We start from the raw sequence: 27,852 nt of genomic DNA on the forward strand, positions 1-27,852 counted from the left end.
TTTAAAATGTTTTGAGAGGATTTATTTCGACTTTTATCCAGAGTACTGCGGAAGCCCGGCCCCCGCTTAAGGAGTTAATCCCGGCGGCTCTCACCGGTGAACCCGCTGGTGCCGGAGCAGGGTGGACGAGTGAGCGAAGCCCTTGCCGCACTCGGGGCAGGTGAACGGCCGCTCGCCGGTGTGCACCCGCCGGTGCTCCAGCTGGTTGGACAGGGTGGTGAAGCCCCGGCCGCAGTCCGGGCAGCGGAACGGCCGCTCGCCGGTGTGCACCCGCCGGTGGGTCAGCAGGTTGGCCAGCTGGCTGAACCCCCGGCCGCAGTCCGGGCAGCGGAACGGCCGCTCGCCGGTGTGCACCCGCCGGTGCACGCCCAGGTCGGACGGCTGCCTGAAGCCGGCGCCGCAGTCCGGGCAGCGGAACGGCCGCTCGTCGGTGTGCGCCCGCTGGTGGCGCATCAGCTCGCCGGCGCTCTTGAAGCGCCTGCCGCACTCGGGGCAGCGGAACGGCCGCTCGTCGGAGTGCACCCGCCGGTGGGCCAGCAGGTTGCAGGACAGCGAGAAGCCCCGGCCGCAGTCCGGGCAGCGGAACGGCCGCTCGCCGGTGTGCGCCCGCCGGTGCGACTCCAGCTCCACCGGGTAGCTGAAGCCCCGGCCGCAGTCGCCGCACCTCCACGGCCGCTCGCCGGCGTGGCTCCGCCGGTGCCGGGACAGGGCGGACGGGCGGCCGAAGCCCCGCCCGCACACCGGGCAGGCGAAGGAGGGCTTCTCCTCGGTGTCAGCGGCGCCGGCCCCCTCCATGCTCACGGGGCTCCGGCTACTCCGCGGTGGGGGGGTGGGGGGGTGGGCGAGAGGTTTGGGGTCGACTTTCCAGGCTGCAAATCCCTCTCCACCTCCTCCCGCACCGCCGTGGGGTGGGCTAGAGGTTTGGGGTCGACTTTCCAGGCTGCAAATCCCTCTCCTCCTCCTCCTCCTCCTTCTCCTCCCGCACCGCCGTGGGGGGGGGTGGGCTAGAGGTTTGGGGTCGACTTTCCAGGCTGCAAATCCCTCTCCTCCTCCTCCTTCTCCTCCCGCACCGCCGTGGGGTGGGCTAGAGGTTTGGGGTCGACTTTCCAGGCTGCAAATCCCTCTCCTCCTCCTCCCGCACCGCCGTGGGGTGGGCTAGAGGTTTGGGGTCGACTTTCCAGGCTGCAAATCCCTCTCCTCCTCCTCCTGCTTCTCCTTCTCCTCCCGCACCGCCGTGGGGGGGTGGGCTAGAGGTTTGGGGTCGACTTTCCAGACTGCAAATCCCTCTCCCCCTTCCTCTTCCTCCTTCTCTTCCCGCACCGCGGTGTTAGGGGGGGTGGGCGAGAGCTTTGGACTCGTCTCTCCAGGCTGCAAATCCCTCTCCTCCTCCTCTTCAGGAAAGCTGAGTTGGAACAGGAAGGAGAGAAGCCCCGCGTCAAAACAACGAACACACGAAAACACACGCACACTCACAAACACAAAAACACACACACACACAGACACAAACACACACACAAAACACACAGGCACAGAAACACACACACACACACACAGACACAAACACACACACAAAACACACAGGCACAGAAACACACACACACACAGACACAAACACACACACAAAACACACAGGCACAAAAACACACACACACACAAACACACACACACACAGACACACACACAAAACACACACAAAAACACACACACAAAACACACAGACACAAACACACACTCACAAACACAAAAACACACACACACACAGACACAAACACACACACAAAACACACAGGCACAGAAACACACACACACAGACACAAACACACACACAAAACACACAGGCACAAAAACACACACACACACACACACAAAAACACACACACACACACAAAACACACACACAAAAACACACACACACAAAACACACACACAAAAACACACAGACACAAACACACACTCACAAACACAAAAACACACACACACAGACACAAACACACACTCACAAACACAAAAACACACACAGACACAAACACACACTCACACACACAAAAACACACACACACACACACAAAAACACACACACAAAACACACAGACACAGAAACACACACACAAAACACACAGACACACACACAGACACAAAAACACACACACAAAACACGCATATAAAGACAGGTCGGGGAACGAACCTGCTCATCTGCGAGCGAAAGTGGCCACCGAAAGTTGCTGAATTGTCTCTCTCTCACACACACACCAAAATCAATGATTTGGAGATGCCGGTGTTGAACTGGGGTGTACAAAGTTTTTTTTAAAATATTCACACAACACCAGGTTATATTCCAATTGGGTTTATTTGGAATCACTAGCTTTCCAAGTACTGCTCCTTCAATCAGGTGGGCTAAAACCTGGTGTCGTGTGATTTTTTTAAAAACTTTGTCCACCCCAGTCCAACACCAACATCTCCAAATCAAGGTTATCAAAGATTACAAATGATTTGGAGATGCTGGTTTTGGACAAAGTTAAAAATCACACAACACCAGGTTATAGTCCAACAGGTTGAATTGGAAGCACTAGCTTTCGGAGCGACGCTCCTCCATCAGGTGGTTGTGGAGTAGACAATTGTAAGACAAGATTGACAAAGACATCTTGATCGATAGAGTCAATGGGCCCAAGAGTGGCAGATGGAGTTTAATTTGAGTAAATGGGGGATATTGAACTTTGCCGAAACCAACAAGGGCAGGACTTATACAACTAAAAGCAGGGCCTTGGTTAGTGTTGTAGAACAGAGAGAGACCTAGGTTCTGGGACATACTGTATTTACTTGAGGTGACAATCACCTGATGAAGGAGCGTCGCTGGGTAAGCTAGTGTGCTTCCAATTAAACCTGTTGGACTATAACCTGGTGTTGTGTGAACTTTTTAACCCAAAAAATAAAAGACTCAGCTCATCAGGATCATGAACCTGTTGGTCACCCGTTCCGCAGGGAGGGCAGGCGTGAAAAGCCGGGGCCGTCAGAGGATGCTGAAGGGAAAAGGGATTCCAGACATCCACAATTCAGACCCTTACGACTGGCCCCGAATCTCCCAAACCCTCACCCCCCAGACTGGCTGGACAGTTTAGGCCCCGCGTTTGGAGAAATGATGGAGATCGTACTGAAACCTCCAAAATTCTGAGGGTGCCTGTCAGGGTCGACGTTCAGAGGATGCGGGGGGATAGGAAGAAGGAGCTGAAAATGTGTTGCTGGAAAAGCGCAGCAGGTCAGGCAGCATCCAAGGAGCAGGGGGAATTGATGTTTCGGGCCTGAGGAGAAGCCTGGGAACTGGAGGCCGGTGAGCCTGACATCGGTGGTGGGCACGTTGTCGGAGGTGATTCTGAAAAGTAGGGTTTACATGCATTTGGAGAGACAAGCCTTGGTTTGGGACGGCATGGTTTTGTGCGAGGGAAATCGTGTCGCCCAAACTTGATTCGGTTTTTTGAGGAAGTTGCCCAAAAGACTGATGAGGGCAGAACAGCAGACGCTGTTTACTTGGACCTCAGTCAAGCCTTTGAGAAGGCTCGGCATGGGTCGACGAGTCAGTAAAAGTGAGATCACGTGGGATTCAGGGTAAGCTTGCCAACTGGAGACATCATTGGCTTGGCAGAGGGTAGCAGTGGAGGCTTGTTTTATCAGACTGGAGGCCTGTGACCAGCGGTGCGCCTCAAGCATCACTACTGGGTCCACTTTTGTTTGTCACTTATGTAAATGATTTGGATGAGAACGTAGGAGGTTTGGGACAATATAGGAAGTTTGCGGATGACACTAAAATCGGTGGTGTAGTGGACAGTGAAGAAAGCTATCTAAGACTAAGAACAGACCTTGGTCAATGGGCTGGGGAGTGGCAGATGGTAGTTTACTTTGGATAAACGCGAGGTATTGCATTCTGGTAAAATAAACAAGGGTAGGACTTATCCAATTGATGGTCGGGGCTTGGGGAGTCTCGTAGAACAGGGAGACCGATTCTTTGAAATTTGCATCACAGATCGACAGAGTGGTTAAGAAGGCGTTTAGCACGCTTGCCTTCACTGATCAGACCTTCGAGTATCGGAGTTGGGACGTCATATTGAGGTTGTGCAGGATGTTGGTGAGTACCGTGTGCAGTTCTGGGTGCCCTCTTATAGGAAGGATACCATTAAAATCAGTGAGGGTTCAGAAAAGATTTACCAGGATGTTGCTGGGAGTGGAGGGTTTGAGTTATAATGACAGGCTGAGCCCTTTTCCAATGGAGGTTGAGGGATGACCTGTTGAGGTTTATATAATCACGAAGGGCAGAGATAAGGAGAATAGCAAGTATCTTTTCCTCAGAGTAGGGAAGTTCAAACTAGGGGGTGCATTGTTTGAAGGAGAAAGTGAGGACTACAGATGCTGGAGATCAGAGCTGAAAATGCGTTGCTGGAAAAGCGCAGCACAACGACCAGGCCGCATGCGTCTCCGCCCCCACGCCGATCTCCGTCACCATGCCTAACCCCGCCCCCCAAGCCAAACACTACCCCCGCCCCCACTCCCAGCTCCAGCCCCACACCAGGTCCTAGCTCCCAGCCCTGCCGTGTTTTCACCATCCCTCCAGACCACCCCCTCTCTGAGGATAAAAGATCAGTCTTCAGCAGAGGCCTCACCTTCATTCCTCTACGCTCTCGGATTAATGAGTTCAACACGCGGCGAGACATCGAACAATTCTTCCGCCGCCTTCGCCTCCGTGCCTACTTCTTCAACCAGGATTCTCACCCACCCTCTGACGACCCCTTCTCCCCCCTCCAACACACCCCATCCACCTGGACACCCCGTGCTGGCCTCTTACCCGCCCTCGATCTCTTCATAGCCAACTGCTGCCGTGACATTGACCGCCTCAACCTCTCCAGCCCTTACACCCACTCCAACCTCTCACCCTCGGAACGTGCAGCACTCCACTCCCTCCGTTCCAATCCCAACCTCACTATCAAACTGGCAGACAAGGGAAGCGCGGTAGTAGTTTGGCGCACCGATCTTTACACCGCTGAGGATAAACGCCAGCTCGCAGACACCTCCTCCTACTGCCCCCTTGACCATGCCCAACCTCCCACCACCAAACCATCATCTCCCAGACCATCCATAACCTCATCACCTCAGGGGATCTCCCATCCACTGCCTCCAACCTCATAGTCCCTCAACCCCACACCGCCCACTTCTACCTCCTGCCCAAAATCCACAAACCTGCCTGCCCCGGCCGACCCATTGTCTCAGCCTGCTCCTGCCCCACCGAACTCATCTCCGCGTACCTCGACACGGTCCTGTCCCCTTAGTCCAAGAACTCCCCACCTACGTTCGGGACACCACCCACGCCCTCCACCTCCTCCATGATTCTCGCTTTCCCAGTCCCCAATGCCTTATCTTCACCATGGACATCCAGTCCCTGTACACCTCCATCCCCCATCACAAAGGACTCAAAGCCCTCCGCTTCTTCCTTTCCCGCCGCACCAACCAGTACCCTTCCACTGACACCCTCCTTCGACTGACTGAACTGGTCCTCACACTGAACAACTTCTATTTCCAATCCTCCCACTTCCTCCAAACCAAAGGAGTAGCCATGGGCACCCGCATGGGCCCCAGCTATGCCTGCCTCCTTGTAGGATATGTGGAACAGTCCATCTTCCGCAGCTACACTGGCACTACCCCCCCCACCTTTTCCTCCGCTACATCGATGACTGTATTGGTGCTGCCTCGTGCTCCCATGAGGAGGTTGAACAGTTCATCCACTTTACCAACACCTTCTACCCCGACCTCAAATTTACCTGGACCATCTCAGACTCCTCCCTCCCCTTCCTAGACCTCTCCATTTCTATCTCGGACGACCGAATCAACACGGACATTTACTATAAACCGACCGACTCCTACAGCTACCTAGACTACACCACCTCCCACCCTGCCCCCTATAAAAACGCTATCCCATATTCTCAATTCCTTCGTCTCTGCTGCATCTGCTCCCAGGAGGACCAGTTCCAATACCGTACAGCCCAGATGGCCTCCTTCTTCAAAGACCACAATTTTCCCCCAGACGTGATTGACGATGCCCTCCACCGCTTCTCCTCCACTTCCCGCTCCTCCGCCCTTGAGCCCCGCCTCTCCAATCGCCACCAGGACAGAACCCCACTGGTCCTCACCTACCACCCCACCAACCTCCAGATACATCGGATCATCCATTGTCATTTCTGCCACCCCACCACCAGGGATATATTTCCCTCCCCTCCCCATCAGCGTTCCGAAAAAACCACTCCCTCTGTGACTCCCTTGTCAGGTCCATACCCCCCCACCAACCCAACCTCCATTCCCAGCACCTTCCCTGGCAACCGCAAGAAATGCAAAACTTGCGCCCACACCTCTCCCCTTACTTCCCTCCAAGGCCCCAAGGGATCCTTCCATATCCACCACAAATTCACCTGCACCTCCACACACATCATTTACTGCATCCGCTGCACTCGATGTGGCCTCCTCTATATTGGGGAGACAGGCCGCCTACTTATGGAACGTTTCAGAGAAGATCTCTGGGACACCCAGACCAACCAACCCAACCACCCCGTGGCTCAACACTTCAACTCCCCCTCCCACTCCACCAAGGACATGCAGGTTCTTGGACTCCTCCATCGCCAGACCATAGCAACACGATGGCTGGAGGAAGAGCGCCTCATCTTCTGCCTAGGAACCCTCCAACCACAAAGGATGAACTCAGATTTCTCCAGTTTCCTCATTTCCCCTCCCCCCACCTTGTCTCAGTCCCAACCCTCGAACTCAGCACCACTTTCCTAACCTGCAATCTTCTTCCTGACCTCTCCGCTCCCACCCCCACCCCCCTCTCCGGCCTATCACCCTCACCTTAACCTCCTTCCACCTATCGCATTTCCAACGCCCCTCCCCCAAGTTCCTCCTCCCTACCTTTTATCTTAGCCCGCTTGGCACACTCTCCTCATTCCTGAAGAAGGGCTCATGCCTGAAACGTCGATTCTCCTGCTCCTTGGATGCTGCCTGACCTGCTGCACTTTCCCAGCAACACATTTTCAGCAGGTGTACTGTTTTAAGCTGAGAGGAGAACATAGAACATAACAGCACAGGACAGGCCCTTCGGCCCTCAATGTTACGCCGACCTGTGAAACCAATCTGAAGCCCATCTAACCTACATTATTCCATTATCATACATATGTTTATCCAATGACCATTTAAATCCCCTTAACGTTGGCGAGTCCACTACTGTTGCAGGCAGGGCGTTCCATGCCTTTACTACTACTTTCAGTAAAGAAACTATCTCTGACATTGTCCGATATCTATCATCCCTCAATTTAAAACTATGTCCCCTCGTGCTAGAAAATGGCTCTCACTGTCCACCCTAACTAATCCTCTGACTATCTTGTATGTCTCTGTTAAGTCACCTCTCAACCTTCTTCTCTCCAACGAAAACAGCCTCAAGTCCCTCAGCCTTTCCTCCTAAACCCTTCCCTCTATACCAGGCAACTTCCTGGTAAATCTCCTCTGAACCCTTTCCAAAGCTTCCACATCCTTGCTGTAATGCGGTGACCAGAGCTGTACGCAATACTCCAAGTGTTGGCCGCACCGGAGTTTTGTACAGCTGCAACATGACCTCATGGTTCCGAAACTTAAATCTGCCGACTAATAAAAGCTAACATACCATGTTGCCTTCTGAGCAACCCCATCAACCTGGGTGGCAACTTTCAGGGATCTATGCACTTGAACACCAAGACCTCTCTGCTCATTCACACCACCAAGAATCTTTGGCCCAGTACTCTGCATTCCTGTTACTCCTTCCAAAGTAAACTACTTCACACTTTCCGGCATGAAACTCCATTTGTCACCTCTCAGCCCAGCTCTGCAGCTTATCTATGTCCCTCTGTGACCTGCAACATCCTTCCGTAGTGTCCACAACTCTATTGGCTTTAGTGTCATCTGCAAGTGTACTAACCCATCCTTCTACGCCCTCATTCAGGTCATTTATATAAATGACAAACAGCAGTGGCCCCGAAACAGACCCTTGCGGTATACACCACTAGGAACTGAACTCCGGGATGAACGTTCCTATCAACTACCACCGTGTCTTCTTACAGCTAGCCATTTTCTGATCCAAACCGTTAAATCACTCCCAATCCCATGCCTCTGCAAGTTTTAAAAAGGACACGAGGGGCAACTTTTTTTTTAACACACAGAGTGTATGAACATCCAAAGGAAGTGGTGGATACGGATACAGTTACAACATTTGAAAGACATTTGGGTAGGTCCATGAAAAGGAAAGGCTTGGACGGAAGTGGGAACAAGGTCAGTTTGGACTAGTTGGATCGAAGAATCTGTTTCCTTGCTGTATGACTCAGTGACTCAAACTCACAGACACCCTTACAGACGAAGGCACACTCATTTAATGCTGAGAATTTCTTTTCTCAGAGATTTCAGGAATGTCTGGAATTCTCTCCCCTGGGGAATCTTGGAGGCGCGGATCAAAGAAGAGGTGGATGGATCTTTGAAATACCGGGAAGCTTTGGACCGGGAACAGCTGACACAAGGAGAAGTTGAGACCTGGGGCAGATCGGCCACAATCCGGTTGAGTAGTGGAGCAGGCTTTCAGGGGATTAAAGGCCTGTGCCGGCACCGATTCCCTTTGCCTGCCTGACTCCCCAGCACCGGAGAAGCACCTCTACTTAAACAGAGAAGACCAAAGCCATTGTCTTCGGGCCTTGCCTGAAACTCTGCTCCTTCATATCAGACTCCATCCCCTGCCTTTGAGGCCACAGAAGACTGGTCACAATCTCAAGTGTCATATTTCACCTCCAGCTGAGCTTCTGACCATGTCATCACCTCGAAATCTGGATGTTCTGATGCCCTTCTGTGTTGACTCCCACATTCAAACCATACACCCCCCCACCAACCCTGTCAATCTGAGAGCATCTAAAAGCCTGCCTACTTACTCTCACAGAGTCTTAGTCAGCCCTTGCTCCTGTGTCCATTTCTCCATTTTAAAATACAGAAGCCCTGCAATGTGGGAAGCAGGCCATTCAGTCCGTCAAATCCACAGCGACCGTCTGAGGACCATCCCATCCTATCGCGATAACTCTGCATTTACATGGCTAATCTCCCCTGGCCTGCAAATCCCTGGACACTATTGGCAATTTAACACAGCCAAACCATCTAAGTGCACATCTTCGGACTGTGGGAAGAAACCAGAACACTTCAAAGAAAACCACACAGACACAGCAGAAAACATGCAAACTCCACACACAGACAGTCATAGAGATGTACAGCATGAAAACAGACACTTCGGTCTGACTCATCCATGCCAACTAGGTATCCTAAATTAATCTAGTCCCATTTGCCAGCGTTTGCACCATGTCCCTCTAAACCCTTCCTATTCATGAACACACCCTTAATGCCTTGTAAATGTAATTGTACCCACCTCCACCACTTCCTCTGGCAGCTCATTTCACACACGCACCGCCCTTTGTATGAATGAGTTGCCCTTTAGGTTCCTTTTAAATTTTTCCCCTCTCACCCTAAACCTATGCCCTCTAGTTCTGGACTCACCCTCCCCAGGGAAAAGACCTTGTCTATTTACCCCTATCCATGCCCCCTCATGACTTTATAAATCTTTGTGATGTCACCCCTCAGCCTCTGACGCTCCAGGGAAAACAGCCCCAGCCTGTTCAGCTGATGAAGGGCTTATGCTCGAAACGTCGAATTCTCTATTCCTGAGATGTTGCCTGGCCTGCTGTGCTTTGACCAGCAACACATTTGCAGCTGTGATCTCCAGCATCTGCAGACCTCATTTTTTACTCCAGCCTGTTCAGCCTCTCCCTACAGCTACAAACCCTCCAACCCTGGCAACATTCTTGCAAATCTTTTCTGAACCCTTTCAAGTTTCACACTACCCTTCCTATAGCAGGAAGACCCGAATTACACAGAATATTCCAAAACTGGCCTAACCAATGTCCTGTACAGCCACAACATGACCTCCCAACTCTTATACTCAATGCTCTGACCAATAAAGGAAAGCATACCAAACGCCTCCTTCACTATCCTATCTACCTGCAACTCCCCTTTCAAGGAGCTATGAACCTGCACTCAAAGGTCTCTGTTCAGCAACACTCCCCAGGACCTTACCATTAAATGTATAAGTCCTGCCCTGATTTGCCTCTCCAAAATGTAGCACCTCACATTTATGTAAATTGAACCCCATCTGCCACTTCTCAGCCCATTGGCCCATCTGATCAAGATCCCATTGTACTCTGAGGTAACCTTCCTCGCTGTCCACTACACCTCCAATTTTGGTATCATCGGCAAACTTACTAACTATACCTCCTATGTTCATATCCAAATCATTTATATAAATGACGAAAAGCAGTGGACCCAACACCGATCCTTGTGGCACACCACTGGTCACAGGCCTCCAGTCTGAAAAGCAATCCTCCACTACCGCTGTCTGTCTTCTAACTTCAATATCCAAATGGCTAGTTCTCCCTGTATTCCATGTAATCTAACCTTGCTAAGCAGTCGACCGTGAGGAACCTTGTCGAACGCCTTATTGAAGTCCACTGCTCTGCCCTCATCAAACCTCTTTGTTACTTCTTTAAAACATTAACCAAATTAGTGAGACATGATTTCCCACGCACAAAGCCTTGTTCACCACCCCTAATCGGGCCTTGCCTTTCCAAACGTATGTGTATCCTGTCCCTCAGGATTCCCTCCAACAACTTGCCCACCCCCAATGTCAGGCTCACGGGTCTATAGTTCTCTGGCTTTTCCTAGCCACCTTTCTTAAACAGTGGCACCACGTTAGCCAACCTCCAGTCTTGCAGCACCTCACCTGTGACTATTGATGATACAAATATCTCAGCAAGAGGCCCAGCAATCACTTGCCTAGCTTCCCACAGAGTTCTAGTTTACACCTGATCAGGTTGTGGATATTTATCCATCTTTATGCATTTTAAGACATCCAACACCTACTCCCCTGGAATATGGACATTTTTTCAAGATGTCACCATCTATTTCCCCTCATTCTGTATCTTCCATGTCCTTCTCCATAGTAAACACAGATGCAAAATACTCGTTTAGTATCTCACCCACCTCCTGTGGCTCCACACATAGGCTGCCTTGCTGATCTTTGAGGGGTCCTATTCTCTCCCTCGTTACCCTTTGTCCTTAATGTATTTATAAAATCCCTTTGGATTCTCCTTAACCCTATTTGCCGAGGCCAACTCATATTCCCTTTTTGCTCACAGCCGCCTGAGGGTGAGATCAAATGCTGATCCCTGGTGTCGTGAGGTAGCAGTACTAACCACTCGACCACCTTGTTTTCAACCCTGTTTTATAACTCTCTCCTTGGCCATGCCCCACCCTGTCTCGACAATAACCCCTGGTCCCATAAGCCTCCAAAGTCTCCATGCTCCTCTAATTCTGCCCTCTGGGACACCCCGTTTTGAACTGCTCCGGTGTTGCTGGTCACGTGAAACAATAAGCGCTGAAATTTCCTCCCATCTCTGCAGCTCACTCTCCTCCTTTAAGATACTCCTACAAACCAACCTCTTTGACCATCAGTCACCACTCTTGATGTCGCCTTGTGTGATTCGGGTGTCAAATTTACACGGAACCTCGGAATTGTTACAAGACAGGATGGGGTAGTTTCAGCCACTGGGTCTGCACCAGCCCTCTAGATGACGATCACCCTTCAACCTTTCTCCTACTTCCTCCGCTCAACGCTGAACATTCTTCCTGTTCAATAGGGAACATTCCTTTCCCTATTAAATGCCTCAATTCTACCTGACCTCATCACACACTTGGGTCAATGCATTTTCGGACATTCACTCCTCGCTACATGAAAAAGGTTTTGTCTCATATTGCTTGGTCCTGCCAATTATTTTCAATCTCTGTCTTCTCGTTCTTGACTCATTTACACGCGGGAACGGTTTCTCTGTCCGGACACCTCATGATTGCGAACACCTTGATCACGTCGCCTCTCAGCCTGCACTTCCCCTTGAGAAGCAGCAGGATCTTCTCCAAATGAAGATCCTCGCCTCTGGACCCATTCACATTAACAAAGACCAGAGAGTCATACAGCATGGAAACAGACCCCTCGGCCCAACTCATCCATAATACCAAACTGAACTGGTCCCACATGTCTGCATCGGGCCCATATCCCAACGCATATCGAATGTTGCAACTGTACCTGCATCTACAACTTCCTCTGGCACGTCATTCAACGCATGCACCACTTTCTGTGTGAAAAGGTTGTCTCTCAGGTCCCTTTTAAATCTTGTTTCTCTTACCTCAAAAATATGAAATTTGAACACTCCCATCCTCGGAAAAAGACCCTTTGGTATTTACCTTACCAATGCCTTCACATCTATCTTAAAGAACTGTACACAATACTCCAGGTGAGATCTAACTACTACCATAAATTACTTCAGCTCACTGACTTTACAACCCCATTAATAAAGGCCAGGACACTGTATGCTCCTTTAATAACTGCTCCTTCCATAACTTCTGCCACCTTCAGTAAGTTACACACACAAAAATCCAGGCCGCACTCCTTCACCCTCTTTAGAGTTGGACCCTTTACTTTAGTCATAAGCACAGAAACAGTCTGTTCAGTCCACCAATCCATGCTGACCATAATCCCAAACTAAACTGGCCCCACTTGCCTACACTTGGCTCATACCTGTCCAAATACCTCTTATTCATGTGCTTATCCAAATGTCTTTTAAACGTTGTAACTGTGCCCACATCCACCACTTCCTGGGAAAGTTCATTCCACACACGAACCAACCACTCACTGTGTAAAAAGAAATGCCCCTCATGTCTTTTTTAAGTCTTTCTCCTCTCACCGTTAGAAATATGCCCCCTAGTCTTGAAACCCCACCCCCACCCCAGACAAAATATACCTGCCATTCACCTTATTTATACCCCTCGTGATTTTATAAACCTCCATAAGGTCACCTCTCAACCTCCTACACTCCAGTGAACAAAGTCCCAGCCAATCCAGCCTCTCCCTGTAACTCGACTTCCCAACAACATCCTGGTAAATCTCTTCTGTACCCCCTCCAAATTAATAATATCCTTCCTACAACAGGTAGACCAGAACTGGACACAGTACTTCAGAAGAGGCCTCACTAATGTCCCATAAAACCTCAAAATAACGTTCCAACGCTGATACTCAAAGGTCTGAGCAATGAAGGCAAGCGTGCTAAGTGCATGTTCTTCCTACCAAATGAAATCCTGCACAATTCTCTGTACTGAACATCATCTGCCTTGAATCCACTCACTCCGACCCTCGTCTACATCTTTTTGAAGTTCAATACTATCTTCCTTACAATTTATGAAGCATCCAGGATTTAGAACAATGAACATAAGAGTACAGCACAGGAACAGGCCCTTCGGACCTCCAAACCCATGCTGTCACATTTTGCCCTTCCATACCTCACTGCCAAGATGCGTGTCCCTCTAATCCTTTCCGATTCATTTATTCGTCGAAATGCTTCTTGAATATTGCAATCGTGTCTGCTTCCTCCACCTCCTCTGGCAACGTGTTCCAAAGCACTCACCACCCTTTGTGTGAAACAATTACCTCGCACATCCCTTTCAAACTTCCCCTCGCACCTTGCATCCGTGTCCGCTAGTAACTGACTCTTCCAAACCTGGGAAAAAGCCTCATCCCTTCAGGATGAGGGCACTCTATCAATGCCATTCAAAATCTTATAAACGCCACTCACCCCTCAACCTTCTGCATTCCCGTGAAAACCAACCCAGTCTAGCCAACCTTTCTTCACATGCTAAACTCCCCCCTACCAGGCAACGTCCTGGTAAACCTTTTCTGATGCCTCTTCAAAAGCATCCACATCCTTCTGGTAATGAGGCCAGAACTCTACGCAATACTCCATGTGTGGCCCAGTTCCATCCAACTGCAGCGTAACTTCTCTATCCTTCTACTCAATACCCCTTCCAATGAAGATAAGTATGCCACAGGTCTTTTTTACAACCTTACTCTGCTTGTGCTACCACCTTCAGTGATCTGTGCAGTGGCACACCCAGATCCCTCCGCATATCAATTAAAGGTTCTGCCATTCACTGTATAATCTCCAACTGTAGTTGGCCTTCCAAAATCCATCGCCTCACATTTACCCGGATTAAACTCCACCTGCCATTTTTCTGCCCACGCCCTCCAAGTAAGCTATATTCTGCTGTATCTGCTGACAATCCTCCTCACTACCTACAACTCCACGAATCTTTGGGTCTTCCACAAACTTACAGATTCGACCGGCTACATTTTCACGAGCAGATCACGAGCAGCGGAGGTCCCAGAACTGATCCCGACGGAACACCATTAGTCACAGCCCCTCCATTCTGAAAAGCGTCCTTCCACCGCTCCCCTCTGTCTCCACTGACTAAGCCAGTTCTGTATCCATCTTGCCAGCTCACCCCGATTTGTTTTTGTCTACGAGCTTTGAAATGGTGACCCCCAAGGTCTCAGCCATCAACTTATATCAGGAAATACAAGCATCGACACACTGACCCCTGGGTATCTCCACTATAAATCTTCCGCCAGCCTGAAGAAAGGGACAGCATTACAGCTGTGCCGAGGGAGGATATTCCCGGAAATACATCCAGGGAAGTTATTTGGGTGGAACTGAGAAATAAGAAAGGGATGATCACCTTATTGGGATTGTTTTCTAGATCTTCTAATAGTCAGAGGGAAACTGAGAAACAAACTTGTCAGGAGATCTCAGCTATCTGTAAGAATAATAGGGTGGTTATAGTAGGGGATTTTAACTTTCCAAACATAGACTGGGTCTGCCACAGTGTTAAATTTTAGATGGAGAGGAATTTGTTAAGTGTGTACAAGACCATTTTCTGATTCAGTATGTGAATGTACCTACTAGAGAAGGTGCAAAACTTGACCAACTCTTGGGAAATAAGGCAGGGCAGGTGACTGAGGTGTCAGTGGGGGAGCACTTTGGGGCCAGTGATCATAATTCTACTAGATTTAAAATAGTGATGGAAAAGGATAAACCAGATCTAAAAGTTGAGGTTCTAAATTGGAGAAAGGCCAGTTTTGACAGTATTAGGCAAGAACTTTCGAAAGCTGATCGGGGGCAGATGTTCGCAGGTAAAGGGACAGCTGGAAAATGGGAAGCCTTCAGAAATGAGATAACAAGAATCCAGAGAAAGTATATTCCTGTCAGGGTGAAAGGGAAGGCTGGTAGGTATAGGGAATGCTGGATGACTAAAGAAATTGAGGGTTTGGTTAAGAAAAAGAAGGAAGCATATATCAGGTATAGACAGGATAGATCGAGTGAATCCTTAGAAGAGTATAAAGGAAGTAGGAGTATACTTAAGAGGGAAATCAGGAGGGCAAAAAGGGGACACAAGATAGCTTTGGCAAACAGAATTAAGGAGAATCCAAAGGGTTTTTACAATTACATTAAGGACAAAAGGGTAACTAGGGAGAGAACAGGGCCCCTCAAAGATCAGCAAGGCGGCCTTTGTGTGGAGCCGCAGAAAATGGGGGAGATACTAATTGAATATTTTGCATCAGTATTTACTGTGGAAAAGGATATAGAAGATAAAGACTGTACAGAAATAGATGGTGACATCTTGCAAAATGTCCAGATTACTGAGGAGGAAGTGCTGGATGTCTTGAAATGGGTAACAGTGAATAAATCCCATGGACCTGATCAGATGTACCCAAGAACTCTGTGGGAAGCTAGAGAAGTGATTGCTGGGCCTCTTGCTGAGATATTTGTATCATCGATAGTCACAGGTGAGGTGCCGGAAGACTGGAGGTTGGCAAATGTGGTGCCACAGTTTAAGGGTGGTAACGACAAGCCAGGGAACTATAGACCAGTGAGCCTGACCTCGGTGGTGGGCAAGTTGTTGGAGGGTATCCTGAGGGACAGGGTATACAAGTATTTGTAAAGAGAAGGACTGATTAGGAGTAGTCAACATGACTTTGTGGTTGGGAAATGATGTCTCACAAACTTGATTGAGTTTTTTAAAGAAGTAACAAAGAGGACTGATGAGGGCAGAGCGGTAGATGTGATCCAAATGGACTTTAGTAAGGCATTCGACAAGGTTCCCCATGGGAGGCTGATTAGCAAGGTTAGATCTCATGGAATACAGGGAGAACTAGCCATTTGGATATAGAACTGGCTCAAAGGCAGAAGACAGAGGGTGGTGGTGGAGGATTGTTTTTCAGACTGGAGGCCTGTGACCGGTGGAGTGCCACAAGGATCGGTGCTGGGTCCTCTACTTTTTGTCATTTACATAAATGATTTGGATGCGAGCAGAAGAGATGCAGTTAGTAAGTTTGCAGATGACACCAAAATTGGAGGTATAGTGGACAGTGAAGAAGGTTACCTCAGATTACAACAGGATCTTGACCAAATGGGCCAATGGGCTGAGAAGTGACAGATGGAGTTTAATTCAGATAAATGCGAGGTGCTGCATTTTGGGAAACCAAATCTTATCAGGACTTATACACTTTATGGTAAGGTCCCAGGGAGTGTTGCTGAACAAAGAGACCTTGGAGTGCAGGTTCATAGCTCCTTGAAAGTGGATTCACAGGTAGATAAGGATAGTGAAGGTGGCGTTTGGTATGCTTTCTTTTATTGGTCAGAGTATTGAGTACAGGAGTTGGGAGGTCATGTTGCGGCTGTACAGGACATTGGTTAGGGCCACTGTTGGAATATTGCGTGCAATTCTGGTCTCCTTTCTATCAAAAAGATGTTGTGTAACTTGCAAGGGTTCAGAAAAGATTTACAAGGATGTTGCCAGGATTGGAGGATTTGAGCTATAGGGAGAGGTTGAACAGCCTGGGGCTGTTTTCCCTGGAACGGCGGAGGCTGAGGGATGACCTTATAGAGGTTTACAAAATCATGAGGGGCATGGATAGGGTAAATAGGCAAAGTCTTTTCCCTGGGGTCAGGGAGTCCAGAATGGAGGGTATAGGTTTAGGGTGAGAGGGGAAAGATATAAAAGAGACCTAAGGGGCAACTTTTTCACCCAGAGGGTGGTATGTGTATGGAATGAACCGCCAGAGGAAGTGGTGGAGGCTGGTACAATTGCAATATTTAAGAGGCATTTGGATGGGTATATGAATAGGAAGGGCTTGGAGGGATATGGGCCAGCTGGGACTAGATTGGGTTGGGATATCTGGTCGGCATGGACGGGTTGGGCCGAAGGGTCTGTTTCCATGCTGTATATCTCTATGACTCTATAACATCCACTATCTTTGGACCGACTTGTTAACAGAACACTTTTTGTGTCCTGTCACTCAGGCAACTGAGAATTCAAGTTGCTCCAAACCCTTTAAGTTCATGAGCTGTTAAGTTTTCTCACAAGTCAGTTGTGTGAAACTGTATGACCTGCCTATTGGAAATCCACCTGCACTACCTCAACAGAATTCCTCACATCAATGCTCTCTGGTAACTTTCAATAAATTATGACCCAAGATTTCCCTTTGAGAGATCTAGGATGGCTTTCAGTGATTGATCTGTATTTATACTTCTGTCTTATTAATTTAGCCCTGAATTAGTGTTTCCAAAAGTTTTCCCACTATTGAAGTCAAACTGAAAACTTAGCTTTACACACTTTTTTGAACAAGGTTATAGCATCTGCCATTCTCTCGACCTCTAGCACCACCTCAGTCTCTCTTGAAAACTTATGGTCAGTGCCTCGACAATTTTCAATCTCATTTTTAATTTTTTTAAAAAATTAATTCACAGCATGAAGGTGTCATTGGCTAGACCAGCTTTTATTGCCCATTCCTAATTGTCTAGGGAGCAGTTAAGAGTCAATCATATTGTTGTGGGTGTGGAGTCACGAACAGGGCCAGACTTGATAAAGATAGCAGTTTCCTTCCCTGAACGACATTACTGAACCAGATAGGCTTTTCGGGACAATCCACAATGGATTCATGGTCACCATTGAATTCTCAATTCCAGATACTTATCGAATTCAAACTCCAACATTTGCCTTCAAACCCAGTCCCCAGATCATAGCCAGGGTCTCTGGAAATAACAGTCCAGGAATAACACCATCGGGCCCCTTTCGAACGCTTGCACTTCATTGTCCATAAGACATAGGAGCAGAAATGAGGCCATTCAGCCCATCGAGTCTGCTCTGCCATTCAATCATGGCTGATTAGTTTCTCAACCCCACTCTCCCTGTAACCCTTGATCTCCTTGATACTAAAAAAAACCCATCTAACTCAGTCTTAAATATATTCAATGACCTGGTCCCCACAGCCTTCTGTGGCAATGAATTCCATAGGTTCACCACTCTCTGGCTTAAAGGGTCTCTCCTTTATCGCCGCTCTAAAAGGTCCTCCCTTTGCTCTGAGGCTGTGCCCTCAGGTCCGAGTCTCTTCTACCAATGGAAAGATGTTCCCAAAATCTACTCTGTCCAGGCATTTGATATTCTGTACATTTCAATTATTTCCTCCCTCATCCCTCTAAACTCCATTGAGTATAGACCCAGAGTCCTCAAACCTTCCTCATAGCTTTTCAGTTCTGGGACTACTCTCGTGAACCTCCATCTGAACATGCTCCAGGACCAGTCCATCCTTCCTGAGAGACCGGGCTCAAAACTGCGCACAATACTCCAAACCGTGGTCTGACCAGAGCCTTATATAGCCTCAGAAGTACATCCACGCTTTTATACTCAAGTCCTCTCAAAATAAGCTCCATCAGTGCATTTGCGTTCCTAATTAACGACTCAACCTTGAGCGAATCCTGGTCTAGAGCTCCCGGGTCTCTCTGCATTTTGAACTTCTGAATTATCTCCCCATTTAGACCCTATTCTTCCTACCAAGGTGCATGACCTCACACTTTCCCATGTTGTGCTCCATCTGCCACTCATTTGCCCACTCTCCTGCCTTGTCCAAATCCTTTGCAGCCTCCTGAAAGCTACCTTTCCCACTACCCATCTTTGTACCGTCTGCAAACTTAGCCAGAATGCACTCAGTTCTGTCCTTTACACTCACACTATAATCTTTCTCCTAAATTCTTGCTTGCCCCACACAGCCATGTTACACAAAGGGACCAATGTGCAATGGTCTGCTCTTTACCCATCATCCCATGCGGCGCTGATGGCCCGCCCCCATCCAGGACTCAGGAACGCAGTGCGCAGGCGCGGTGCAGCCCCGAGGCGCTGGAGCATGCGCAGTGACGGTGATGGCAGGGACGCTGGTCTCCTTCTGCGGGCGGGCGGAGAGGTGATGGGTTGCGAAGAGGGAGCGCCGGAGCCGGGGTTGGGGGTGGGCCGCGAAGGTTCGCAAACGCTCATGAAACGCCTCAAACCTCGGTCAACGACCCGCGGGTACCGGTTCTGCGGCAGGGCGGCCGTTACCGGGGAGACGGTTCTGGTCAGCCGCCGCCATCTTGGATCGCTGGGAGAGGCGTGGCTGGCGCGATGACGTCAAGGGTGCGGGCGGGCCCTCGCGCGCAGGGGCGTGGCTGGCGTGATGACGTCATGGTGTGGGCGGGGCCTCGCCCCCAGGTTGCTCAACACAGCAACATAGAAACAGCCCCTTTGGTCCAACTTGTCCAAGCAGACACCCTGACCTCATCTAGCCCTATTTGTGAGCATTTGGCCCCTATCCCTCTAAACCCTTCCTATCCCTGTCCCCATTGAGATGCCTTTTGAATGTTGTAACTGTACCAGCCTCCACCACTTCCCCTGGCAGCTCATTTCCACGCACGTACCACCCTCTGCACGAACACGTTGCCCCTTGGGTCCCCTTTTGAATCTTTCCCCCTCTCACCTTAAACCTCTAGTTTTGGACTCCCACCGTCCCGGGGAAAAGTCATTGTCCATTTACCTGTCAGAAACAAAGCTCCCTCACTTCAATAATTTCAGTCCGAGGCAAGATCTGAATCAGTCGCGCCCTTTATTTCACACTTGCAAGCGGGGGTGACGTCCACAAGGCAGGGACAAAACACACTGAACTCATGTTTCTCACGTACCCTAGCTGAAAATGTGTTGCTGGAAAGGCGCAGCAGGTCAGGCAGCATCCAAGGAGCAGGAGAATCGATGTTTCGGGCATAAGCCCAAAGTCCTGAAGAAGGGTTCGTGCCCGCAGCGTCGATTCTCCTGCTCCTTGGGTGCTGCCTGACCTGCTGCGCCTTTCCAGCAACACATTTTCAGCTCTGATCTGCAGTCCTCACTTTCTCCATTTATCCATCCCTATCCATGCCCATCATGATTTTATAAACCTCTATACTCCCACAGTCCATAAATGTGCAGGTTAGGTGAATTGGCCATGCTAAATTGCCCGTAGTGTTAGGTGAAGGGGTAAATGTAGGGGAATGGGTCTGGGTGGGTTGCGCTTCGGCGGGTCGGTGTGGACTTGTTGGGCGGAAGGGCCTCCACACTGTAAGTAATTTAATCTAATCTAAAGTCACTCCTCAGCCTCCGACACTCCAGGGAAAACCGCCCCAGCCCATTCAGCCTCTCCCTGTAACTCAAACACTCCACCCTCCAACCCTGGGCAGCATCCTTGCAAACCTTTTCGGAATCCTTTCAAGTTTCACAACCTTCCTATAGCAGGGAGACTAGATTTGCACTCAATATTCCAAAAGTGGGCGTAGCCAGTGTCCTGTACAGCCACAGCATGACTCCCAAGTCCCATTCTTAATGCACGTGACCAATAAAGGAAAGCATATCAGGTGCTTTCTTCCTTCAACCAGGCTGCAGGTTTGCAGTGACAAGGATCAAAGCATTCATTCTGTGTCAGAGATTGCAAACCCTGCAAAAGATGTTCATTTTGACTCAAGGTGACGTAAGGATATTATTAAACTGAAGAGGGTTCAGAAAAGATTTACTGGGAATGAGGGTTTATGTTGTAAGGTAAAGCTGGGACTTTTTTCACCAGAGGGTAGAACGTTGAAGGGGCGACCTTACAGAGGTTTAGAAAATTATGAGGTGTATAGATAGACAATAGGTGCAGGAGTAGGCCATTCAGCCCTTCGAGCCTGCACCGCCATTCAATATGATCATGGCTGATCATTCCTAATTTGTATCCTCTTCCTGCCTTGCCTCCATAACCCTTGATCCCACTATCTTTGAGAGCTCTATCCAACTCTTTCTTAAATGAATCCAGAGACTGGGCCTCCACTGCCCTCTGGGGCAGAGCATTCCACACAGATAAGGTGAATGTCAGATCTCCTTTCCTGAAGGTGGAAGGTTTCAAGTCTTGGGGACAAACTTTAAAAGTGAAAAGGGAAAGATGTAAAAAAAAAACACGAGGGGACATGTTTTTACACAGAGTGGTTCATGTCTGGAATGAACTTCAAGAGGAAGTGGTGGACGTGGGTACAGTGACAACATTTTAAAGACATTTGGATAAGTACACGAATGAGAAATGATTGTAGGCATATGGGCCAAGTGCAGGCAAGTAGGAGTGTTATAGTTTAGGATTATGATCGGCATGGACTGGTTGGACTGAAGGGTCTGTTTCCGTGCTGTATGACTCTATGACTCCATAACTCCATGCCCCGGTGCATAAGTGTGTATTTTGGCAATGGTGACAATGGATGGGGGATGGAGGCAAGGGATCTGAACCAGAGGACTTCCTCCAGGGCCTGCTCTTGGTTAAATCAGGAGTGATTTGTTGAACCAGACCCCAGTGTGCTGTGCAGAGGGATTTTCCATGGATAAGTCACAATAGTTGAGAACTGTAATTATGGGCAAGAGTACACCATTGAGCCTGTAATTCATTAAGATTATGGCTGAATTGGCTGCAGATTTAACAGCAATCCTTACCTGGTCTGGGCCGGCATGTGACTCCAGTCCCACAGCAGTGTGGTTGACACTTAACTGGGCATGAGCAATAAATACTGGCCTAGCCAGCAGCGCCGTCATTCCATGAATACATTTTTAACAAGACGCATCTTTTTGATTTATTTAGAAATGTCCTCAGTTACTTAATTCGAGACTTTGTTGCTTGATTGCAGTTTGATTGGATCACAACTTTCGGGAACAAATGAGGAGAGAATGCAGAAATAAGAATTATCCGTTCCGAATTTCTGACCTGGGTTTATCACGACGCTGACACTGTCAACTTATTTTGCAGGGGATTGGAAGGATTTAATTTGCAGAGAAGATATTTAAGACAAAGGTTGCATCCGAGATCTGACTCGATTCTTCAGGTGAACATTATGTGTCATTGGACGTGAAAGGAGAAATGTTTCTCCGTGCTCTCTACGGGAGAAGATTTCAGACGTCGTTCTGACCGGCAAAGCACCAAGATGCACAAACACCTGAGTGATTGTGTTTCAGTGAAATGAAAAGCGCTTTAACCAGTTAGACTCCCAAGTGAGAGTAGTCAAGTAAACGGACTGTGGAAGGGGCCTTAACTAGTTATACGCGCTGAAAAACAGTGGAGAAATATGTCCCTGCTGTCAACTGATCATCCAACCTGGAAAGACACAAAGACCCTCCCACCACAGAGAAACATTGGAAACAAGTGTTCTGTGGAAAGGGATCCAATTAGAAGTTCATCAGCGGGCTCATAACCAGGCAGAGACTGGTCCATCTGCACTGAGTGCAGGGACAGGACTTTCCCGTAGTCTAACCTGAGACACCAGCCTCGTCCAGTCCGACGTGAGGACCACTTAAAAGTCCCGGCTGCGGGAAGAGCTTTAAAAGCAGCAGTGGCCTGCAAAATCACCAGCACGTTCACACCAGGGAGAGGCAGGTCACCTGCTCCTTGTGGGGGAAAGGGATTGGCTTGTTCATCCGACCTGCTGAAACACCAGCCATCTCACGCTGGGTAGAGGCCACGGTGTATGAGAAAAGGTTTCACTGGGTTATTCTCTCTGCCATAGCACTAGCAAGTTCGTACAGTGGAGAAGTGTGTGTGTGTGTGTGTTACGTACATGCACTCATCTCAAAGACACCAGGTAGACAATGACTCAAAGAGTCATACAGCACAGAAACACATCCTTCAACCCAATGTGTCCGTGCCAAGTTTCCCAGACTGAACTATTCCCATTGCCTGCAGTTGGCCCACATCCCTCTAAATCTTTCCTATTCATATACCTGTCCGAATGTCTTTTATTTCACTGAATGCAGTAATCACCAGGTAGCCATCAAGAATGATGCATCTTATGGACATGCCCCTGGACAACCCAGAGGCCTTGGATAAACTGTAGTGTCTCTAACTGTAATCAGCTGAACACAGATTTAAGATCAATCTGGAGAGTTCAGAGTTTTAAACTTAAAATTTTAGCATTACAATTCACAATTACTCAGCGTGCCACTGGCTGGGAGTCACACTGGTTCTAAGAAAGCTCAAAATAGCACCAAAACTGCAGGATATCCCACATTCGGGATCATATCCCTCAACCACACTTACCACCTGTGTGACGGGTATAGCAGCCCTCCTGGCTGCTAAAACACAAATAGAACACTAATTTGGCCAAGCAGCAAGGAATGCTGGTTACTTCGGCCAATTCAAACATTGAAATCACAAAACCCACACACCGGACGTAGTGCAGCCAGGGCCTAATGACATTGGCATAATGTAAAAGGCAAAAAGACGGACGTATTCCCAACAACGTGGTCCACCAAACAAAGTAGGGCCAGGCAGAAAGGCACCTGGTCCTGCTACACAAGGAAACGAACATTAGCAAGCCATCCGATGTTTGAAACTACCCTGATTGGCCTGGACTACAGAAAGGTCCAGAAAGCCATCTAAAAAGGGATAAAGACAGGGTTCTCCTGCAGACTGGCCTCTTGGAATCTTCTGGGGAGACCAGCAAGGCAAGAGGCAGAGAACCAGATGACCCTTCAGAGAAGGAGAGAGAGAGAGACAGAGGGAGTAAGCAACACAGCCAGAGAGAGAGAGAGTGACTGCGTAAACCTACAAAAGACTCAAGAATTATTGTCACCTTTGGGGCCAAACAGGATGAGAGACAGTATTGTTTAGTATTAAAGGTTATTGTAACTCTCTTCCCAATGAAGTTGGCACTGCTTTGCATTGGTGCCAGATTGTGTTCAGAGCGATTTGACCACTTTGGAATTGTGAGGTACCTGGGGCAAACCTTCTGATCAGAGTTGCCTGCCTTGTTCTAAGGAGAAAGTGGGGACTGCAGTTGCCGGAGATGAAAGGTGTGGCACTGGAAAAGCACGGCAGGTCAGGCAGCAACCGAGGAGCAGGAGAAACGCCGACTCTCCTTAGGGAGAGATGAGACTTTCCTGAAGAAGGGCTCATGCCCGAAACGTCGATTCTCCTGCTGCCTGACCTGCTGCGCTTTTCCAGCAACACATTTTCAGCTCTGATCTCCAGCATCTGCAGTCCTCACTTTTTCCCCAGAGATGAGACGACACAAGAAAACAGATTTTAACATGAGCTTCCACAAAGACTTAATTCTGGTCTCCCTCCTATCAGAGTCATGTCGCGCAACCTGAAAGGGTACAGAAAAGATTTACAAGAAGGTTGCCGGGGTTGGAGGGTTTGAGCTACGGGGAGCAGCTGAAAAGGCTGGCGCTGTTTTCCTCTGAAGATCGGAGGCTGAGGGGTGACCTTAGAGAGGTTTATAAAATTATGGGGCATGGGAAATATGAAAGACAAGGTCTTTTTCCCTGGGGTGGGGGAGTCCAGAACTAAAGGGCATAGGTTTTCGGTGAAAGGGAACAGATTTAAAAGGGACCTGAGGGGGAGCTTTTTCATGCAGAGGGTGGTACGTGTATGGAATGAGCTGCCAGAGGATGTGGTGGAGGCTGGTACAATGACAACATTGAAAAGGCATCTGGATGGATACATGAGTAGAAAGGGTTTAGAGGGATATGGCCCAAATGCTGGCAAACGGGACTAGATTAATTTCAGATATCTGGTCGGCATGGACAAGTCGGACCAAAGGATCTACTTCTGTGCTGTACATCTCTATGACTCGACAGCAAGTGTTGCATTCTGACACTACTGTTAATTGCATCCAGGACTCGGTTAATCCTGAGGACGGTCTCAAGCCAATTGTATTTTGCATGGTTCAGAATCCTTCTGTGGAACAGTAGGCCCCCTTTACGTCTCTGTTTGGAGCCAGGAAGAGCAACAGTGAATGCTGGAAACGTCCCGTCAAATCTCAGTCTTAAACCTACACGAGGACTCGGCATGGGCGGGTTGGACCGAAGGGTCTGTTTCCATGCTGTCCATCTCTATGACTCTGCTCCCTCAGCTCTCTGTGGTAAGGAGTGCCAAAGACTCTCCACCCACTGAGAGAGAAGAAATTCCTCCTCAAATTGGGTCTTAAATTGGTGCCTCTTGACCCTAGGGTCTAGGTCTTCTGGCCCTCCACTCTCCCATGAGGGAAACTCTCTCAGCATTTACCCTGACCGTCCTATGTGCTTCAATGAATCACCTGTCATTCTTGTAAACTCCAGTGAGTAGACTCCCAACCTATAAAGTCATGAGGGGCATAGATAAGAGAGATAGCCTACAGCTTCTGTCCCACAGTAGTGTGGGATACAGGTAAAGTAGTGTTACTTCTGCAATTATAATTACTTATGCAAGGTAACTGCACTCACACCAGTGTGTAATTGTTTCAACCAAGAGCTGGATCAATAAGAATGAAAACTATGTGGAGGAAATATATAATTGTTTTTGTATTAGCTAAAATGTGAACGCAAGAATAAAACGTGCCTGCTAACAATGGTAGACAAGTAGATAAGGTGCTGGGAGGATGTAGGTTAAGCCAGATATGCCTGTACAAGCAGTAGTTATAAGCATCTGTTTCCCACGTCTGCAAACACAAACCCCAATTAAAAGGTCAATATGGTTTGGGAAAAGGGAGGAAATGTCACAGGTGGGGGAGGGAGGTAACAGTGAAGGAGGATATACCTAACAGTGGGCCACAGCAGGATGTGGTGAAATGGCCGAGTAAAACTTGTCCTTTGTTATACACAAGGCCGGATAAGGCAAGAGATAAACAATAGTAATGGGCACCGGGGTCGGGAGTGGTGAGTCCTATATAAGGTAGGTACTTGTTGTGGGATATAGGAAATTTATGTTTCTTCTGCAATTCTAAAATTCATTATATAAAAAATAACTGAACTCCATCAGTGTGCAATTGTTTCAGCCAGGAGCTGAGTCAACAAGAATGTGAACTCTGTGGAGGAAATGCTAATTGGTTTGCTAAGGATGTAACAAATGGTAAAGCCATTTAGTAGGGTTTCATGATAAGATGCTTTGAAAACAGACAGTTAAACTCAATATGCCTGTATAAACATCTGTTTCCCACTTTTACAGAAAGAGGAACAAAACCACAATTAAATGAGTCTTAATAATAAGATGCTGAGAGGAGCAGCACCGATGGAAGGAGTAAATCATGTTTGGGGAAGCAGGCAAAGGGCAAGCAGCCCTGAGAATAGGAATGAGCATGTTTTTCACAGACAAGACCAGATAAGACACGAGATAAGCAGGAGGGTCTCAGGGAAGTGGAGGATGTAAACAGGGGGGGAAACAATGAAATAAGGAAAAAAATATGTGGTAACCAAATTATATAAATATCGAGTATTTGTTCAATTGGGTGTGTTTTGTCCCTGCCTTGTGGACATCACACCCACTTGCAAGTGTGAAATAAAGAGCTCTGCTGATTCAGATCTTGTCTCGGACTGAAATTATTGAAGTGAGTGAGCTTTGTTTCTCACAGTAGGGAGTCTAAAACTACAGGGCGTAGGTTTAAGGTGACAGGGAGAGATATAAAAGGGTCCTGGGGGTCAATTTGTTTTTCACACAGAGGGTGCTGAGTGTCTGGAACGGGCTGCCCAGAGGGAGGGGTGGAGGCGAGTACAATTATGGCGTTTAGGAAACATTTGGACCAATGTGTGGATGGGACAGGGATGGAGGGATATGGACCACGGTCGAGAGTGTAGTACTGGCAAAGCGCAGCAGGTCAGGCAGCCTCTGAGGAGCAGGAGAACCGACGTTTCGGGCGGAAGGGCTTACCCCTGAAACGTCGCTTCTCCTGCCCTTCGGATGCTGCCTGACCTGCTGCGCTTTTCCAGCGCCACACTCTCGACTCTGATCTCCAGCATCTGCAGTCCTCACTTACTGCGGGAGACGGACCAAACGGGACGAGTTTAAATTGTGAAAACCGGGCGGCGGCTCAAGTTGAGCCGAAAGGCCTGTTTCCGCACTGTCAACCGCTTTGCTCACGAGACAGTCCCTCCATCGCCAGGGATCGTCCTGGTGAACGTTCCCTGAACTGCCTCCAATGAAATGATACCTTTCCTTCAATATAAGCACCAAAACTGCTGGCAAGTACTCCATGTGTGGTCTCACCAGCACCTTGGACAGACTCCGCTACTCTTATACTCAAACCCCCTCGAAAAAAGGGCCAACATTCTGTTGCCCTTGTGTGCGATTCTCTGTCTTTTTGGTGTTGCAACTTGTCTCTATTTAAATAATAAGCAATAAGATCACGGCTGATCTAATGACTCCAGGTGCTTACCCAGTCTGCTAACCTTCAGCTCCTTTACATGTCCGTAATATGTCTTCAAAATGTTTGAAAACTCTGTTTTCCACTGCCTTTTCAATAAGGATGTGCCAAAGATCCATGGGCCTCTGTGTGAGAGAGAAAAACAAATTCTGTCTTCAATGGGTAGACCCTTATTTTTAATTCTGGATCCAAAATCTCCCACAAGGGGAAAAATCCTTTCCAAATCCTGAACTTCAGCAGACACATGCCTGACCTGTCCGTTATTTCTTCATAAACCAGAGAGTCAGAAACCGCAGAGTCTTCAGGGCTGATCGTAACCCCAAACTGTAATGCTCCGACGTGTCTGCGCTCGGCCCATATC

The 27,852-nt window shown here is 48.6% G+C and overlaps 1 protein-coding gene across 2 annotated transcripts; it reads right to left on the reverse strand.

The window, feature by feature from the left end:
• On the reverse strand, nucleotides 1–27,852 carry LOC132807131 (zinc finger protein 239-like). Of its 2 annotated transcripts, XM_060821445.1 has the most exons (3): nucleotides 27,745–27,852; nucleotides 27,504–27,616; nucleotides 1–1,402 (listed from the first exon to the last, which is right to left on the reverse strand). In XM_060821445.1, exon 3 carries the CDS (start codon nucleotides 793–795, stop codon nucleotides 91–93), a length of 705 nt encoding a protein of 234 aa, XP_060677428.1. In that variant the 5' UTR covers nucleotides 796–1,402; nucleotides 27,504–27,616; nucleotides 27,745–27,852; the 3' UTR covers nucleotides 1–90. The 2 variants fall into 2 exon arrangements, with proteins under 2 accessions (XP_060677428.1, XP_060677427.1); XM_060821444.1 differs by lacking the exons at nucleotides 27,504–27,616; nucleotides 27,745–27,852 and adding an exon at nucleotides 19,353–19,447.

The sequence above is a fragment of the Hemiscyllium ocellatum genome (assembly GCF_020745735.1).
Source record: "Hemiscyllium ocellatum isolate sHemOce1 chromosome 27 unlocalized genomic scaffold, sHemOce1.pat.X.cur. SUPER_27_unloc_1, whole genome shotgun sequence".
Lineage (NCBI taxonomy): Eukaryota > Metazoa > Chordata > Chondrichthyes > Orectolobiformes > Hemiscylliidae > Hemiscyllium > Hemiscyllium ocellatum.

Excerpts from the sequence above, each read along its gene's own strand:
- LOC132807131 (XM_060821445.1), bottom strand. The coding sequence starts at position 795 with ATGGAGGGGGCCGGCGCCGCTGACACCGAGGAGAAGCCCTCCTTCGCC.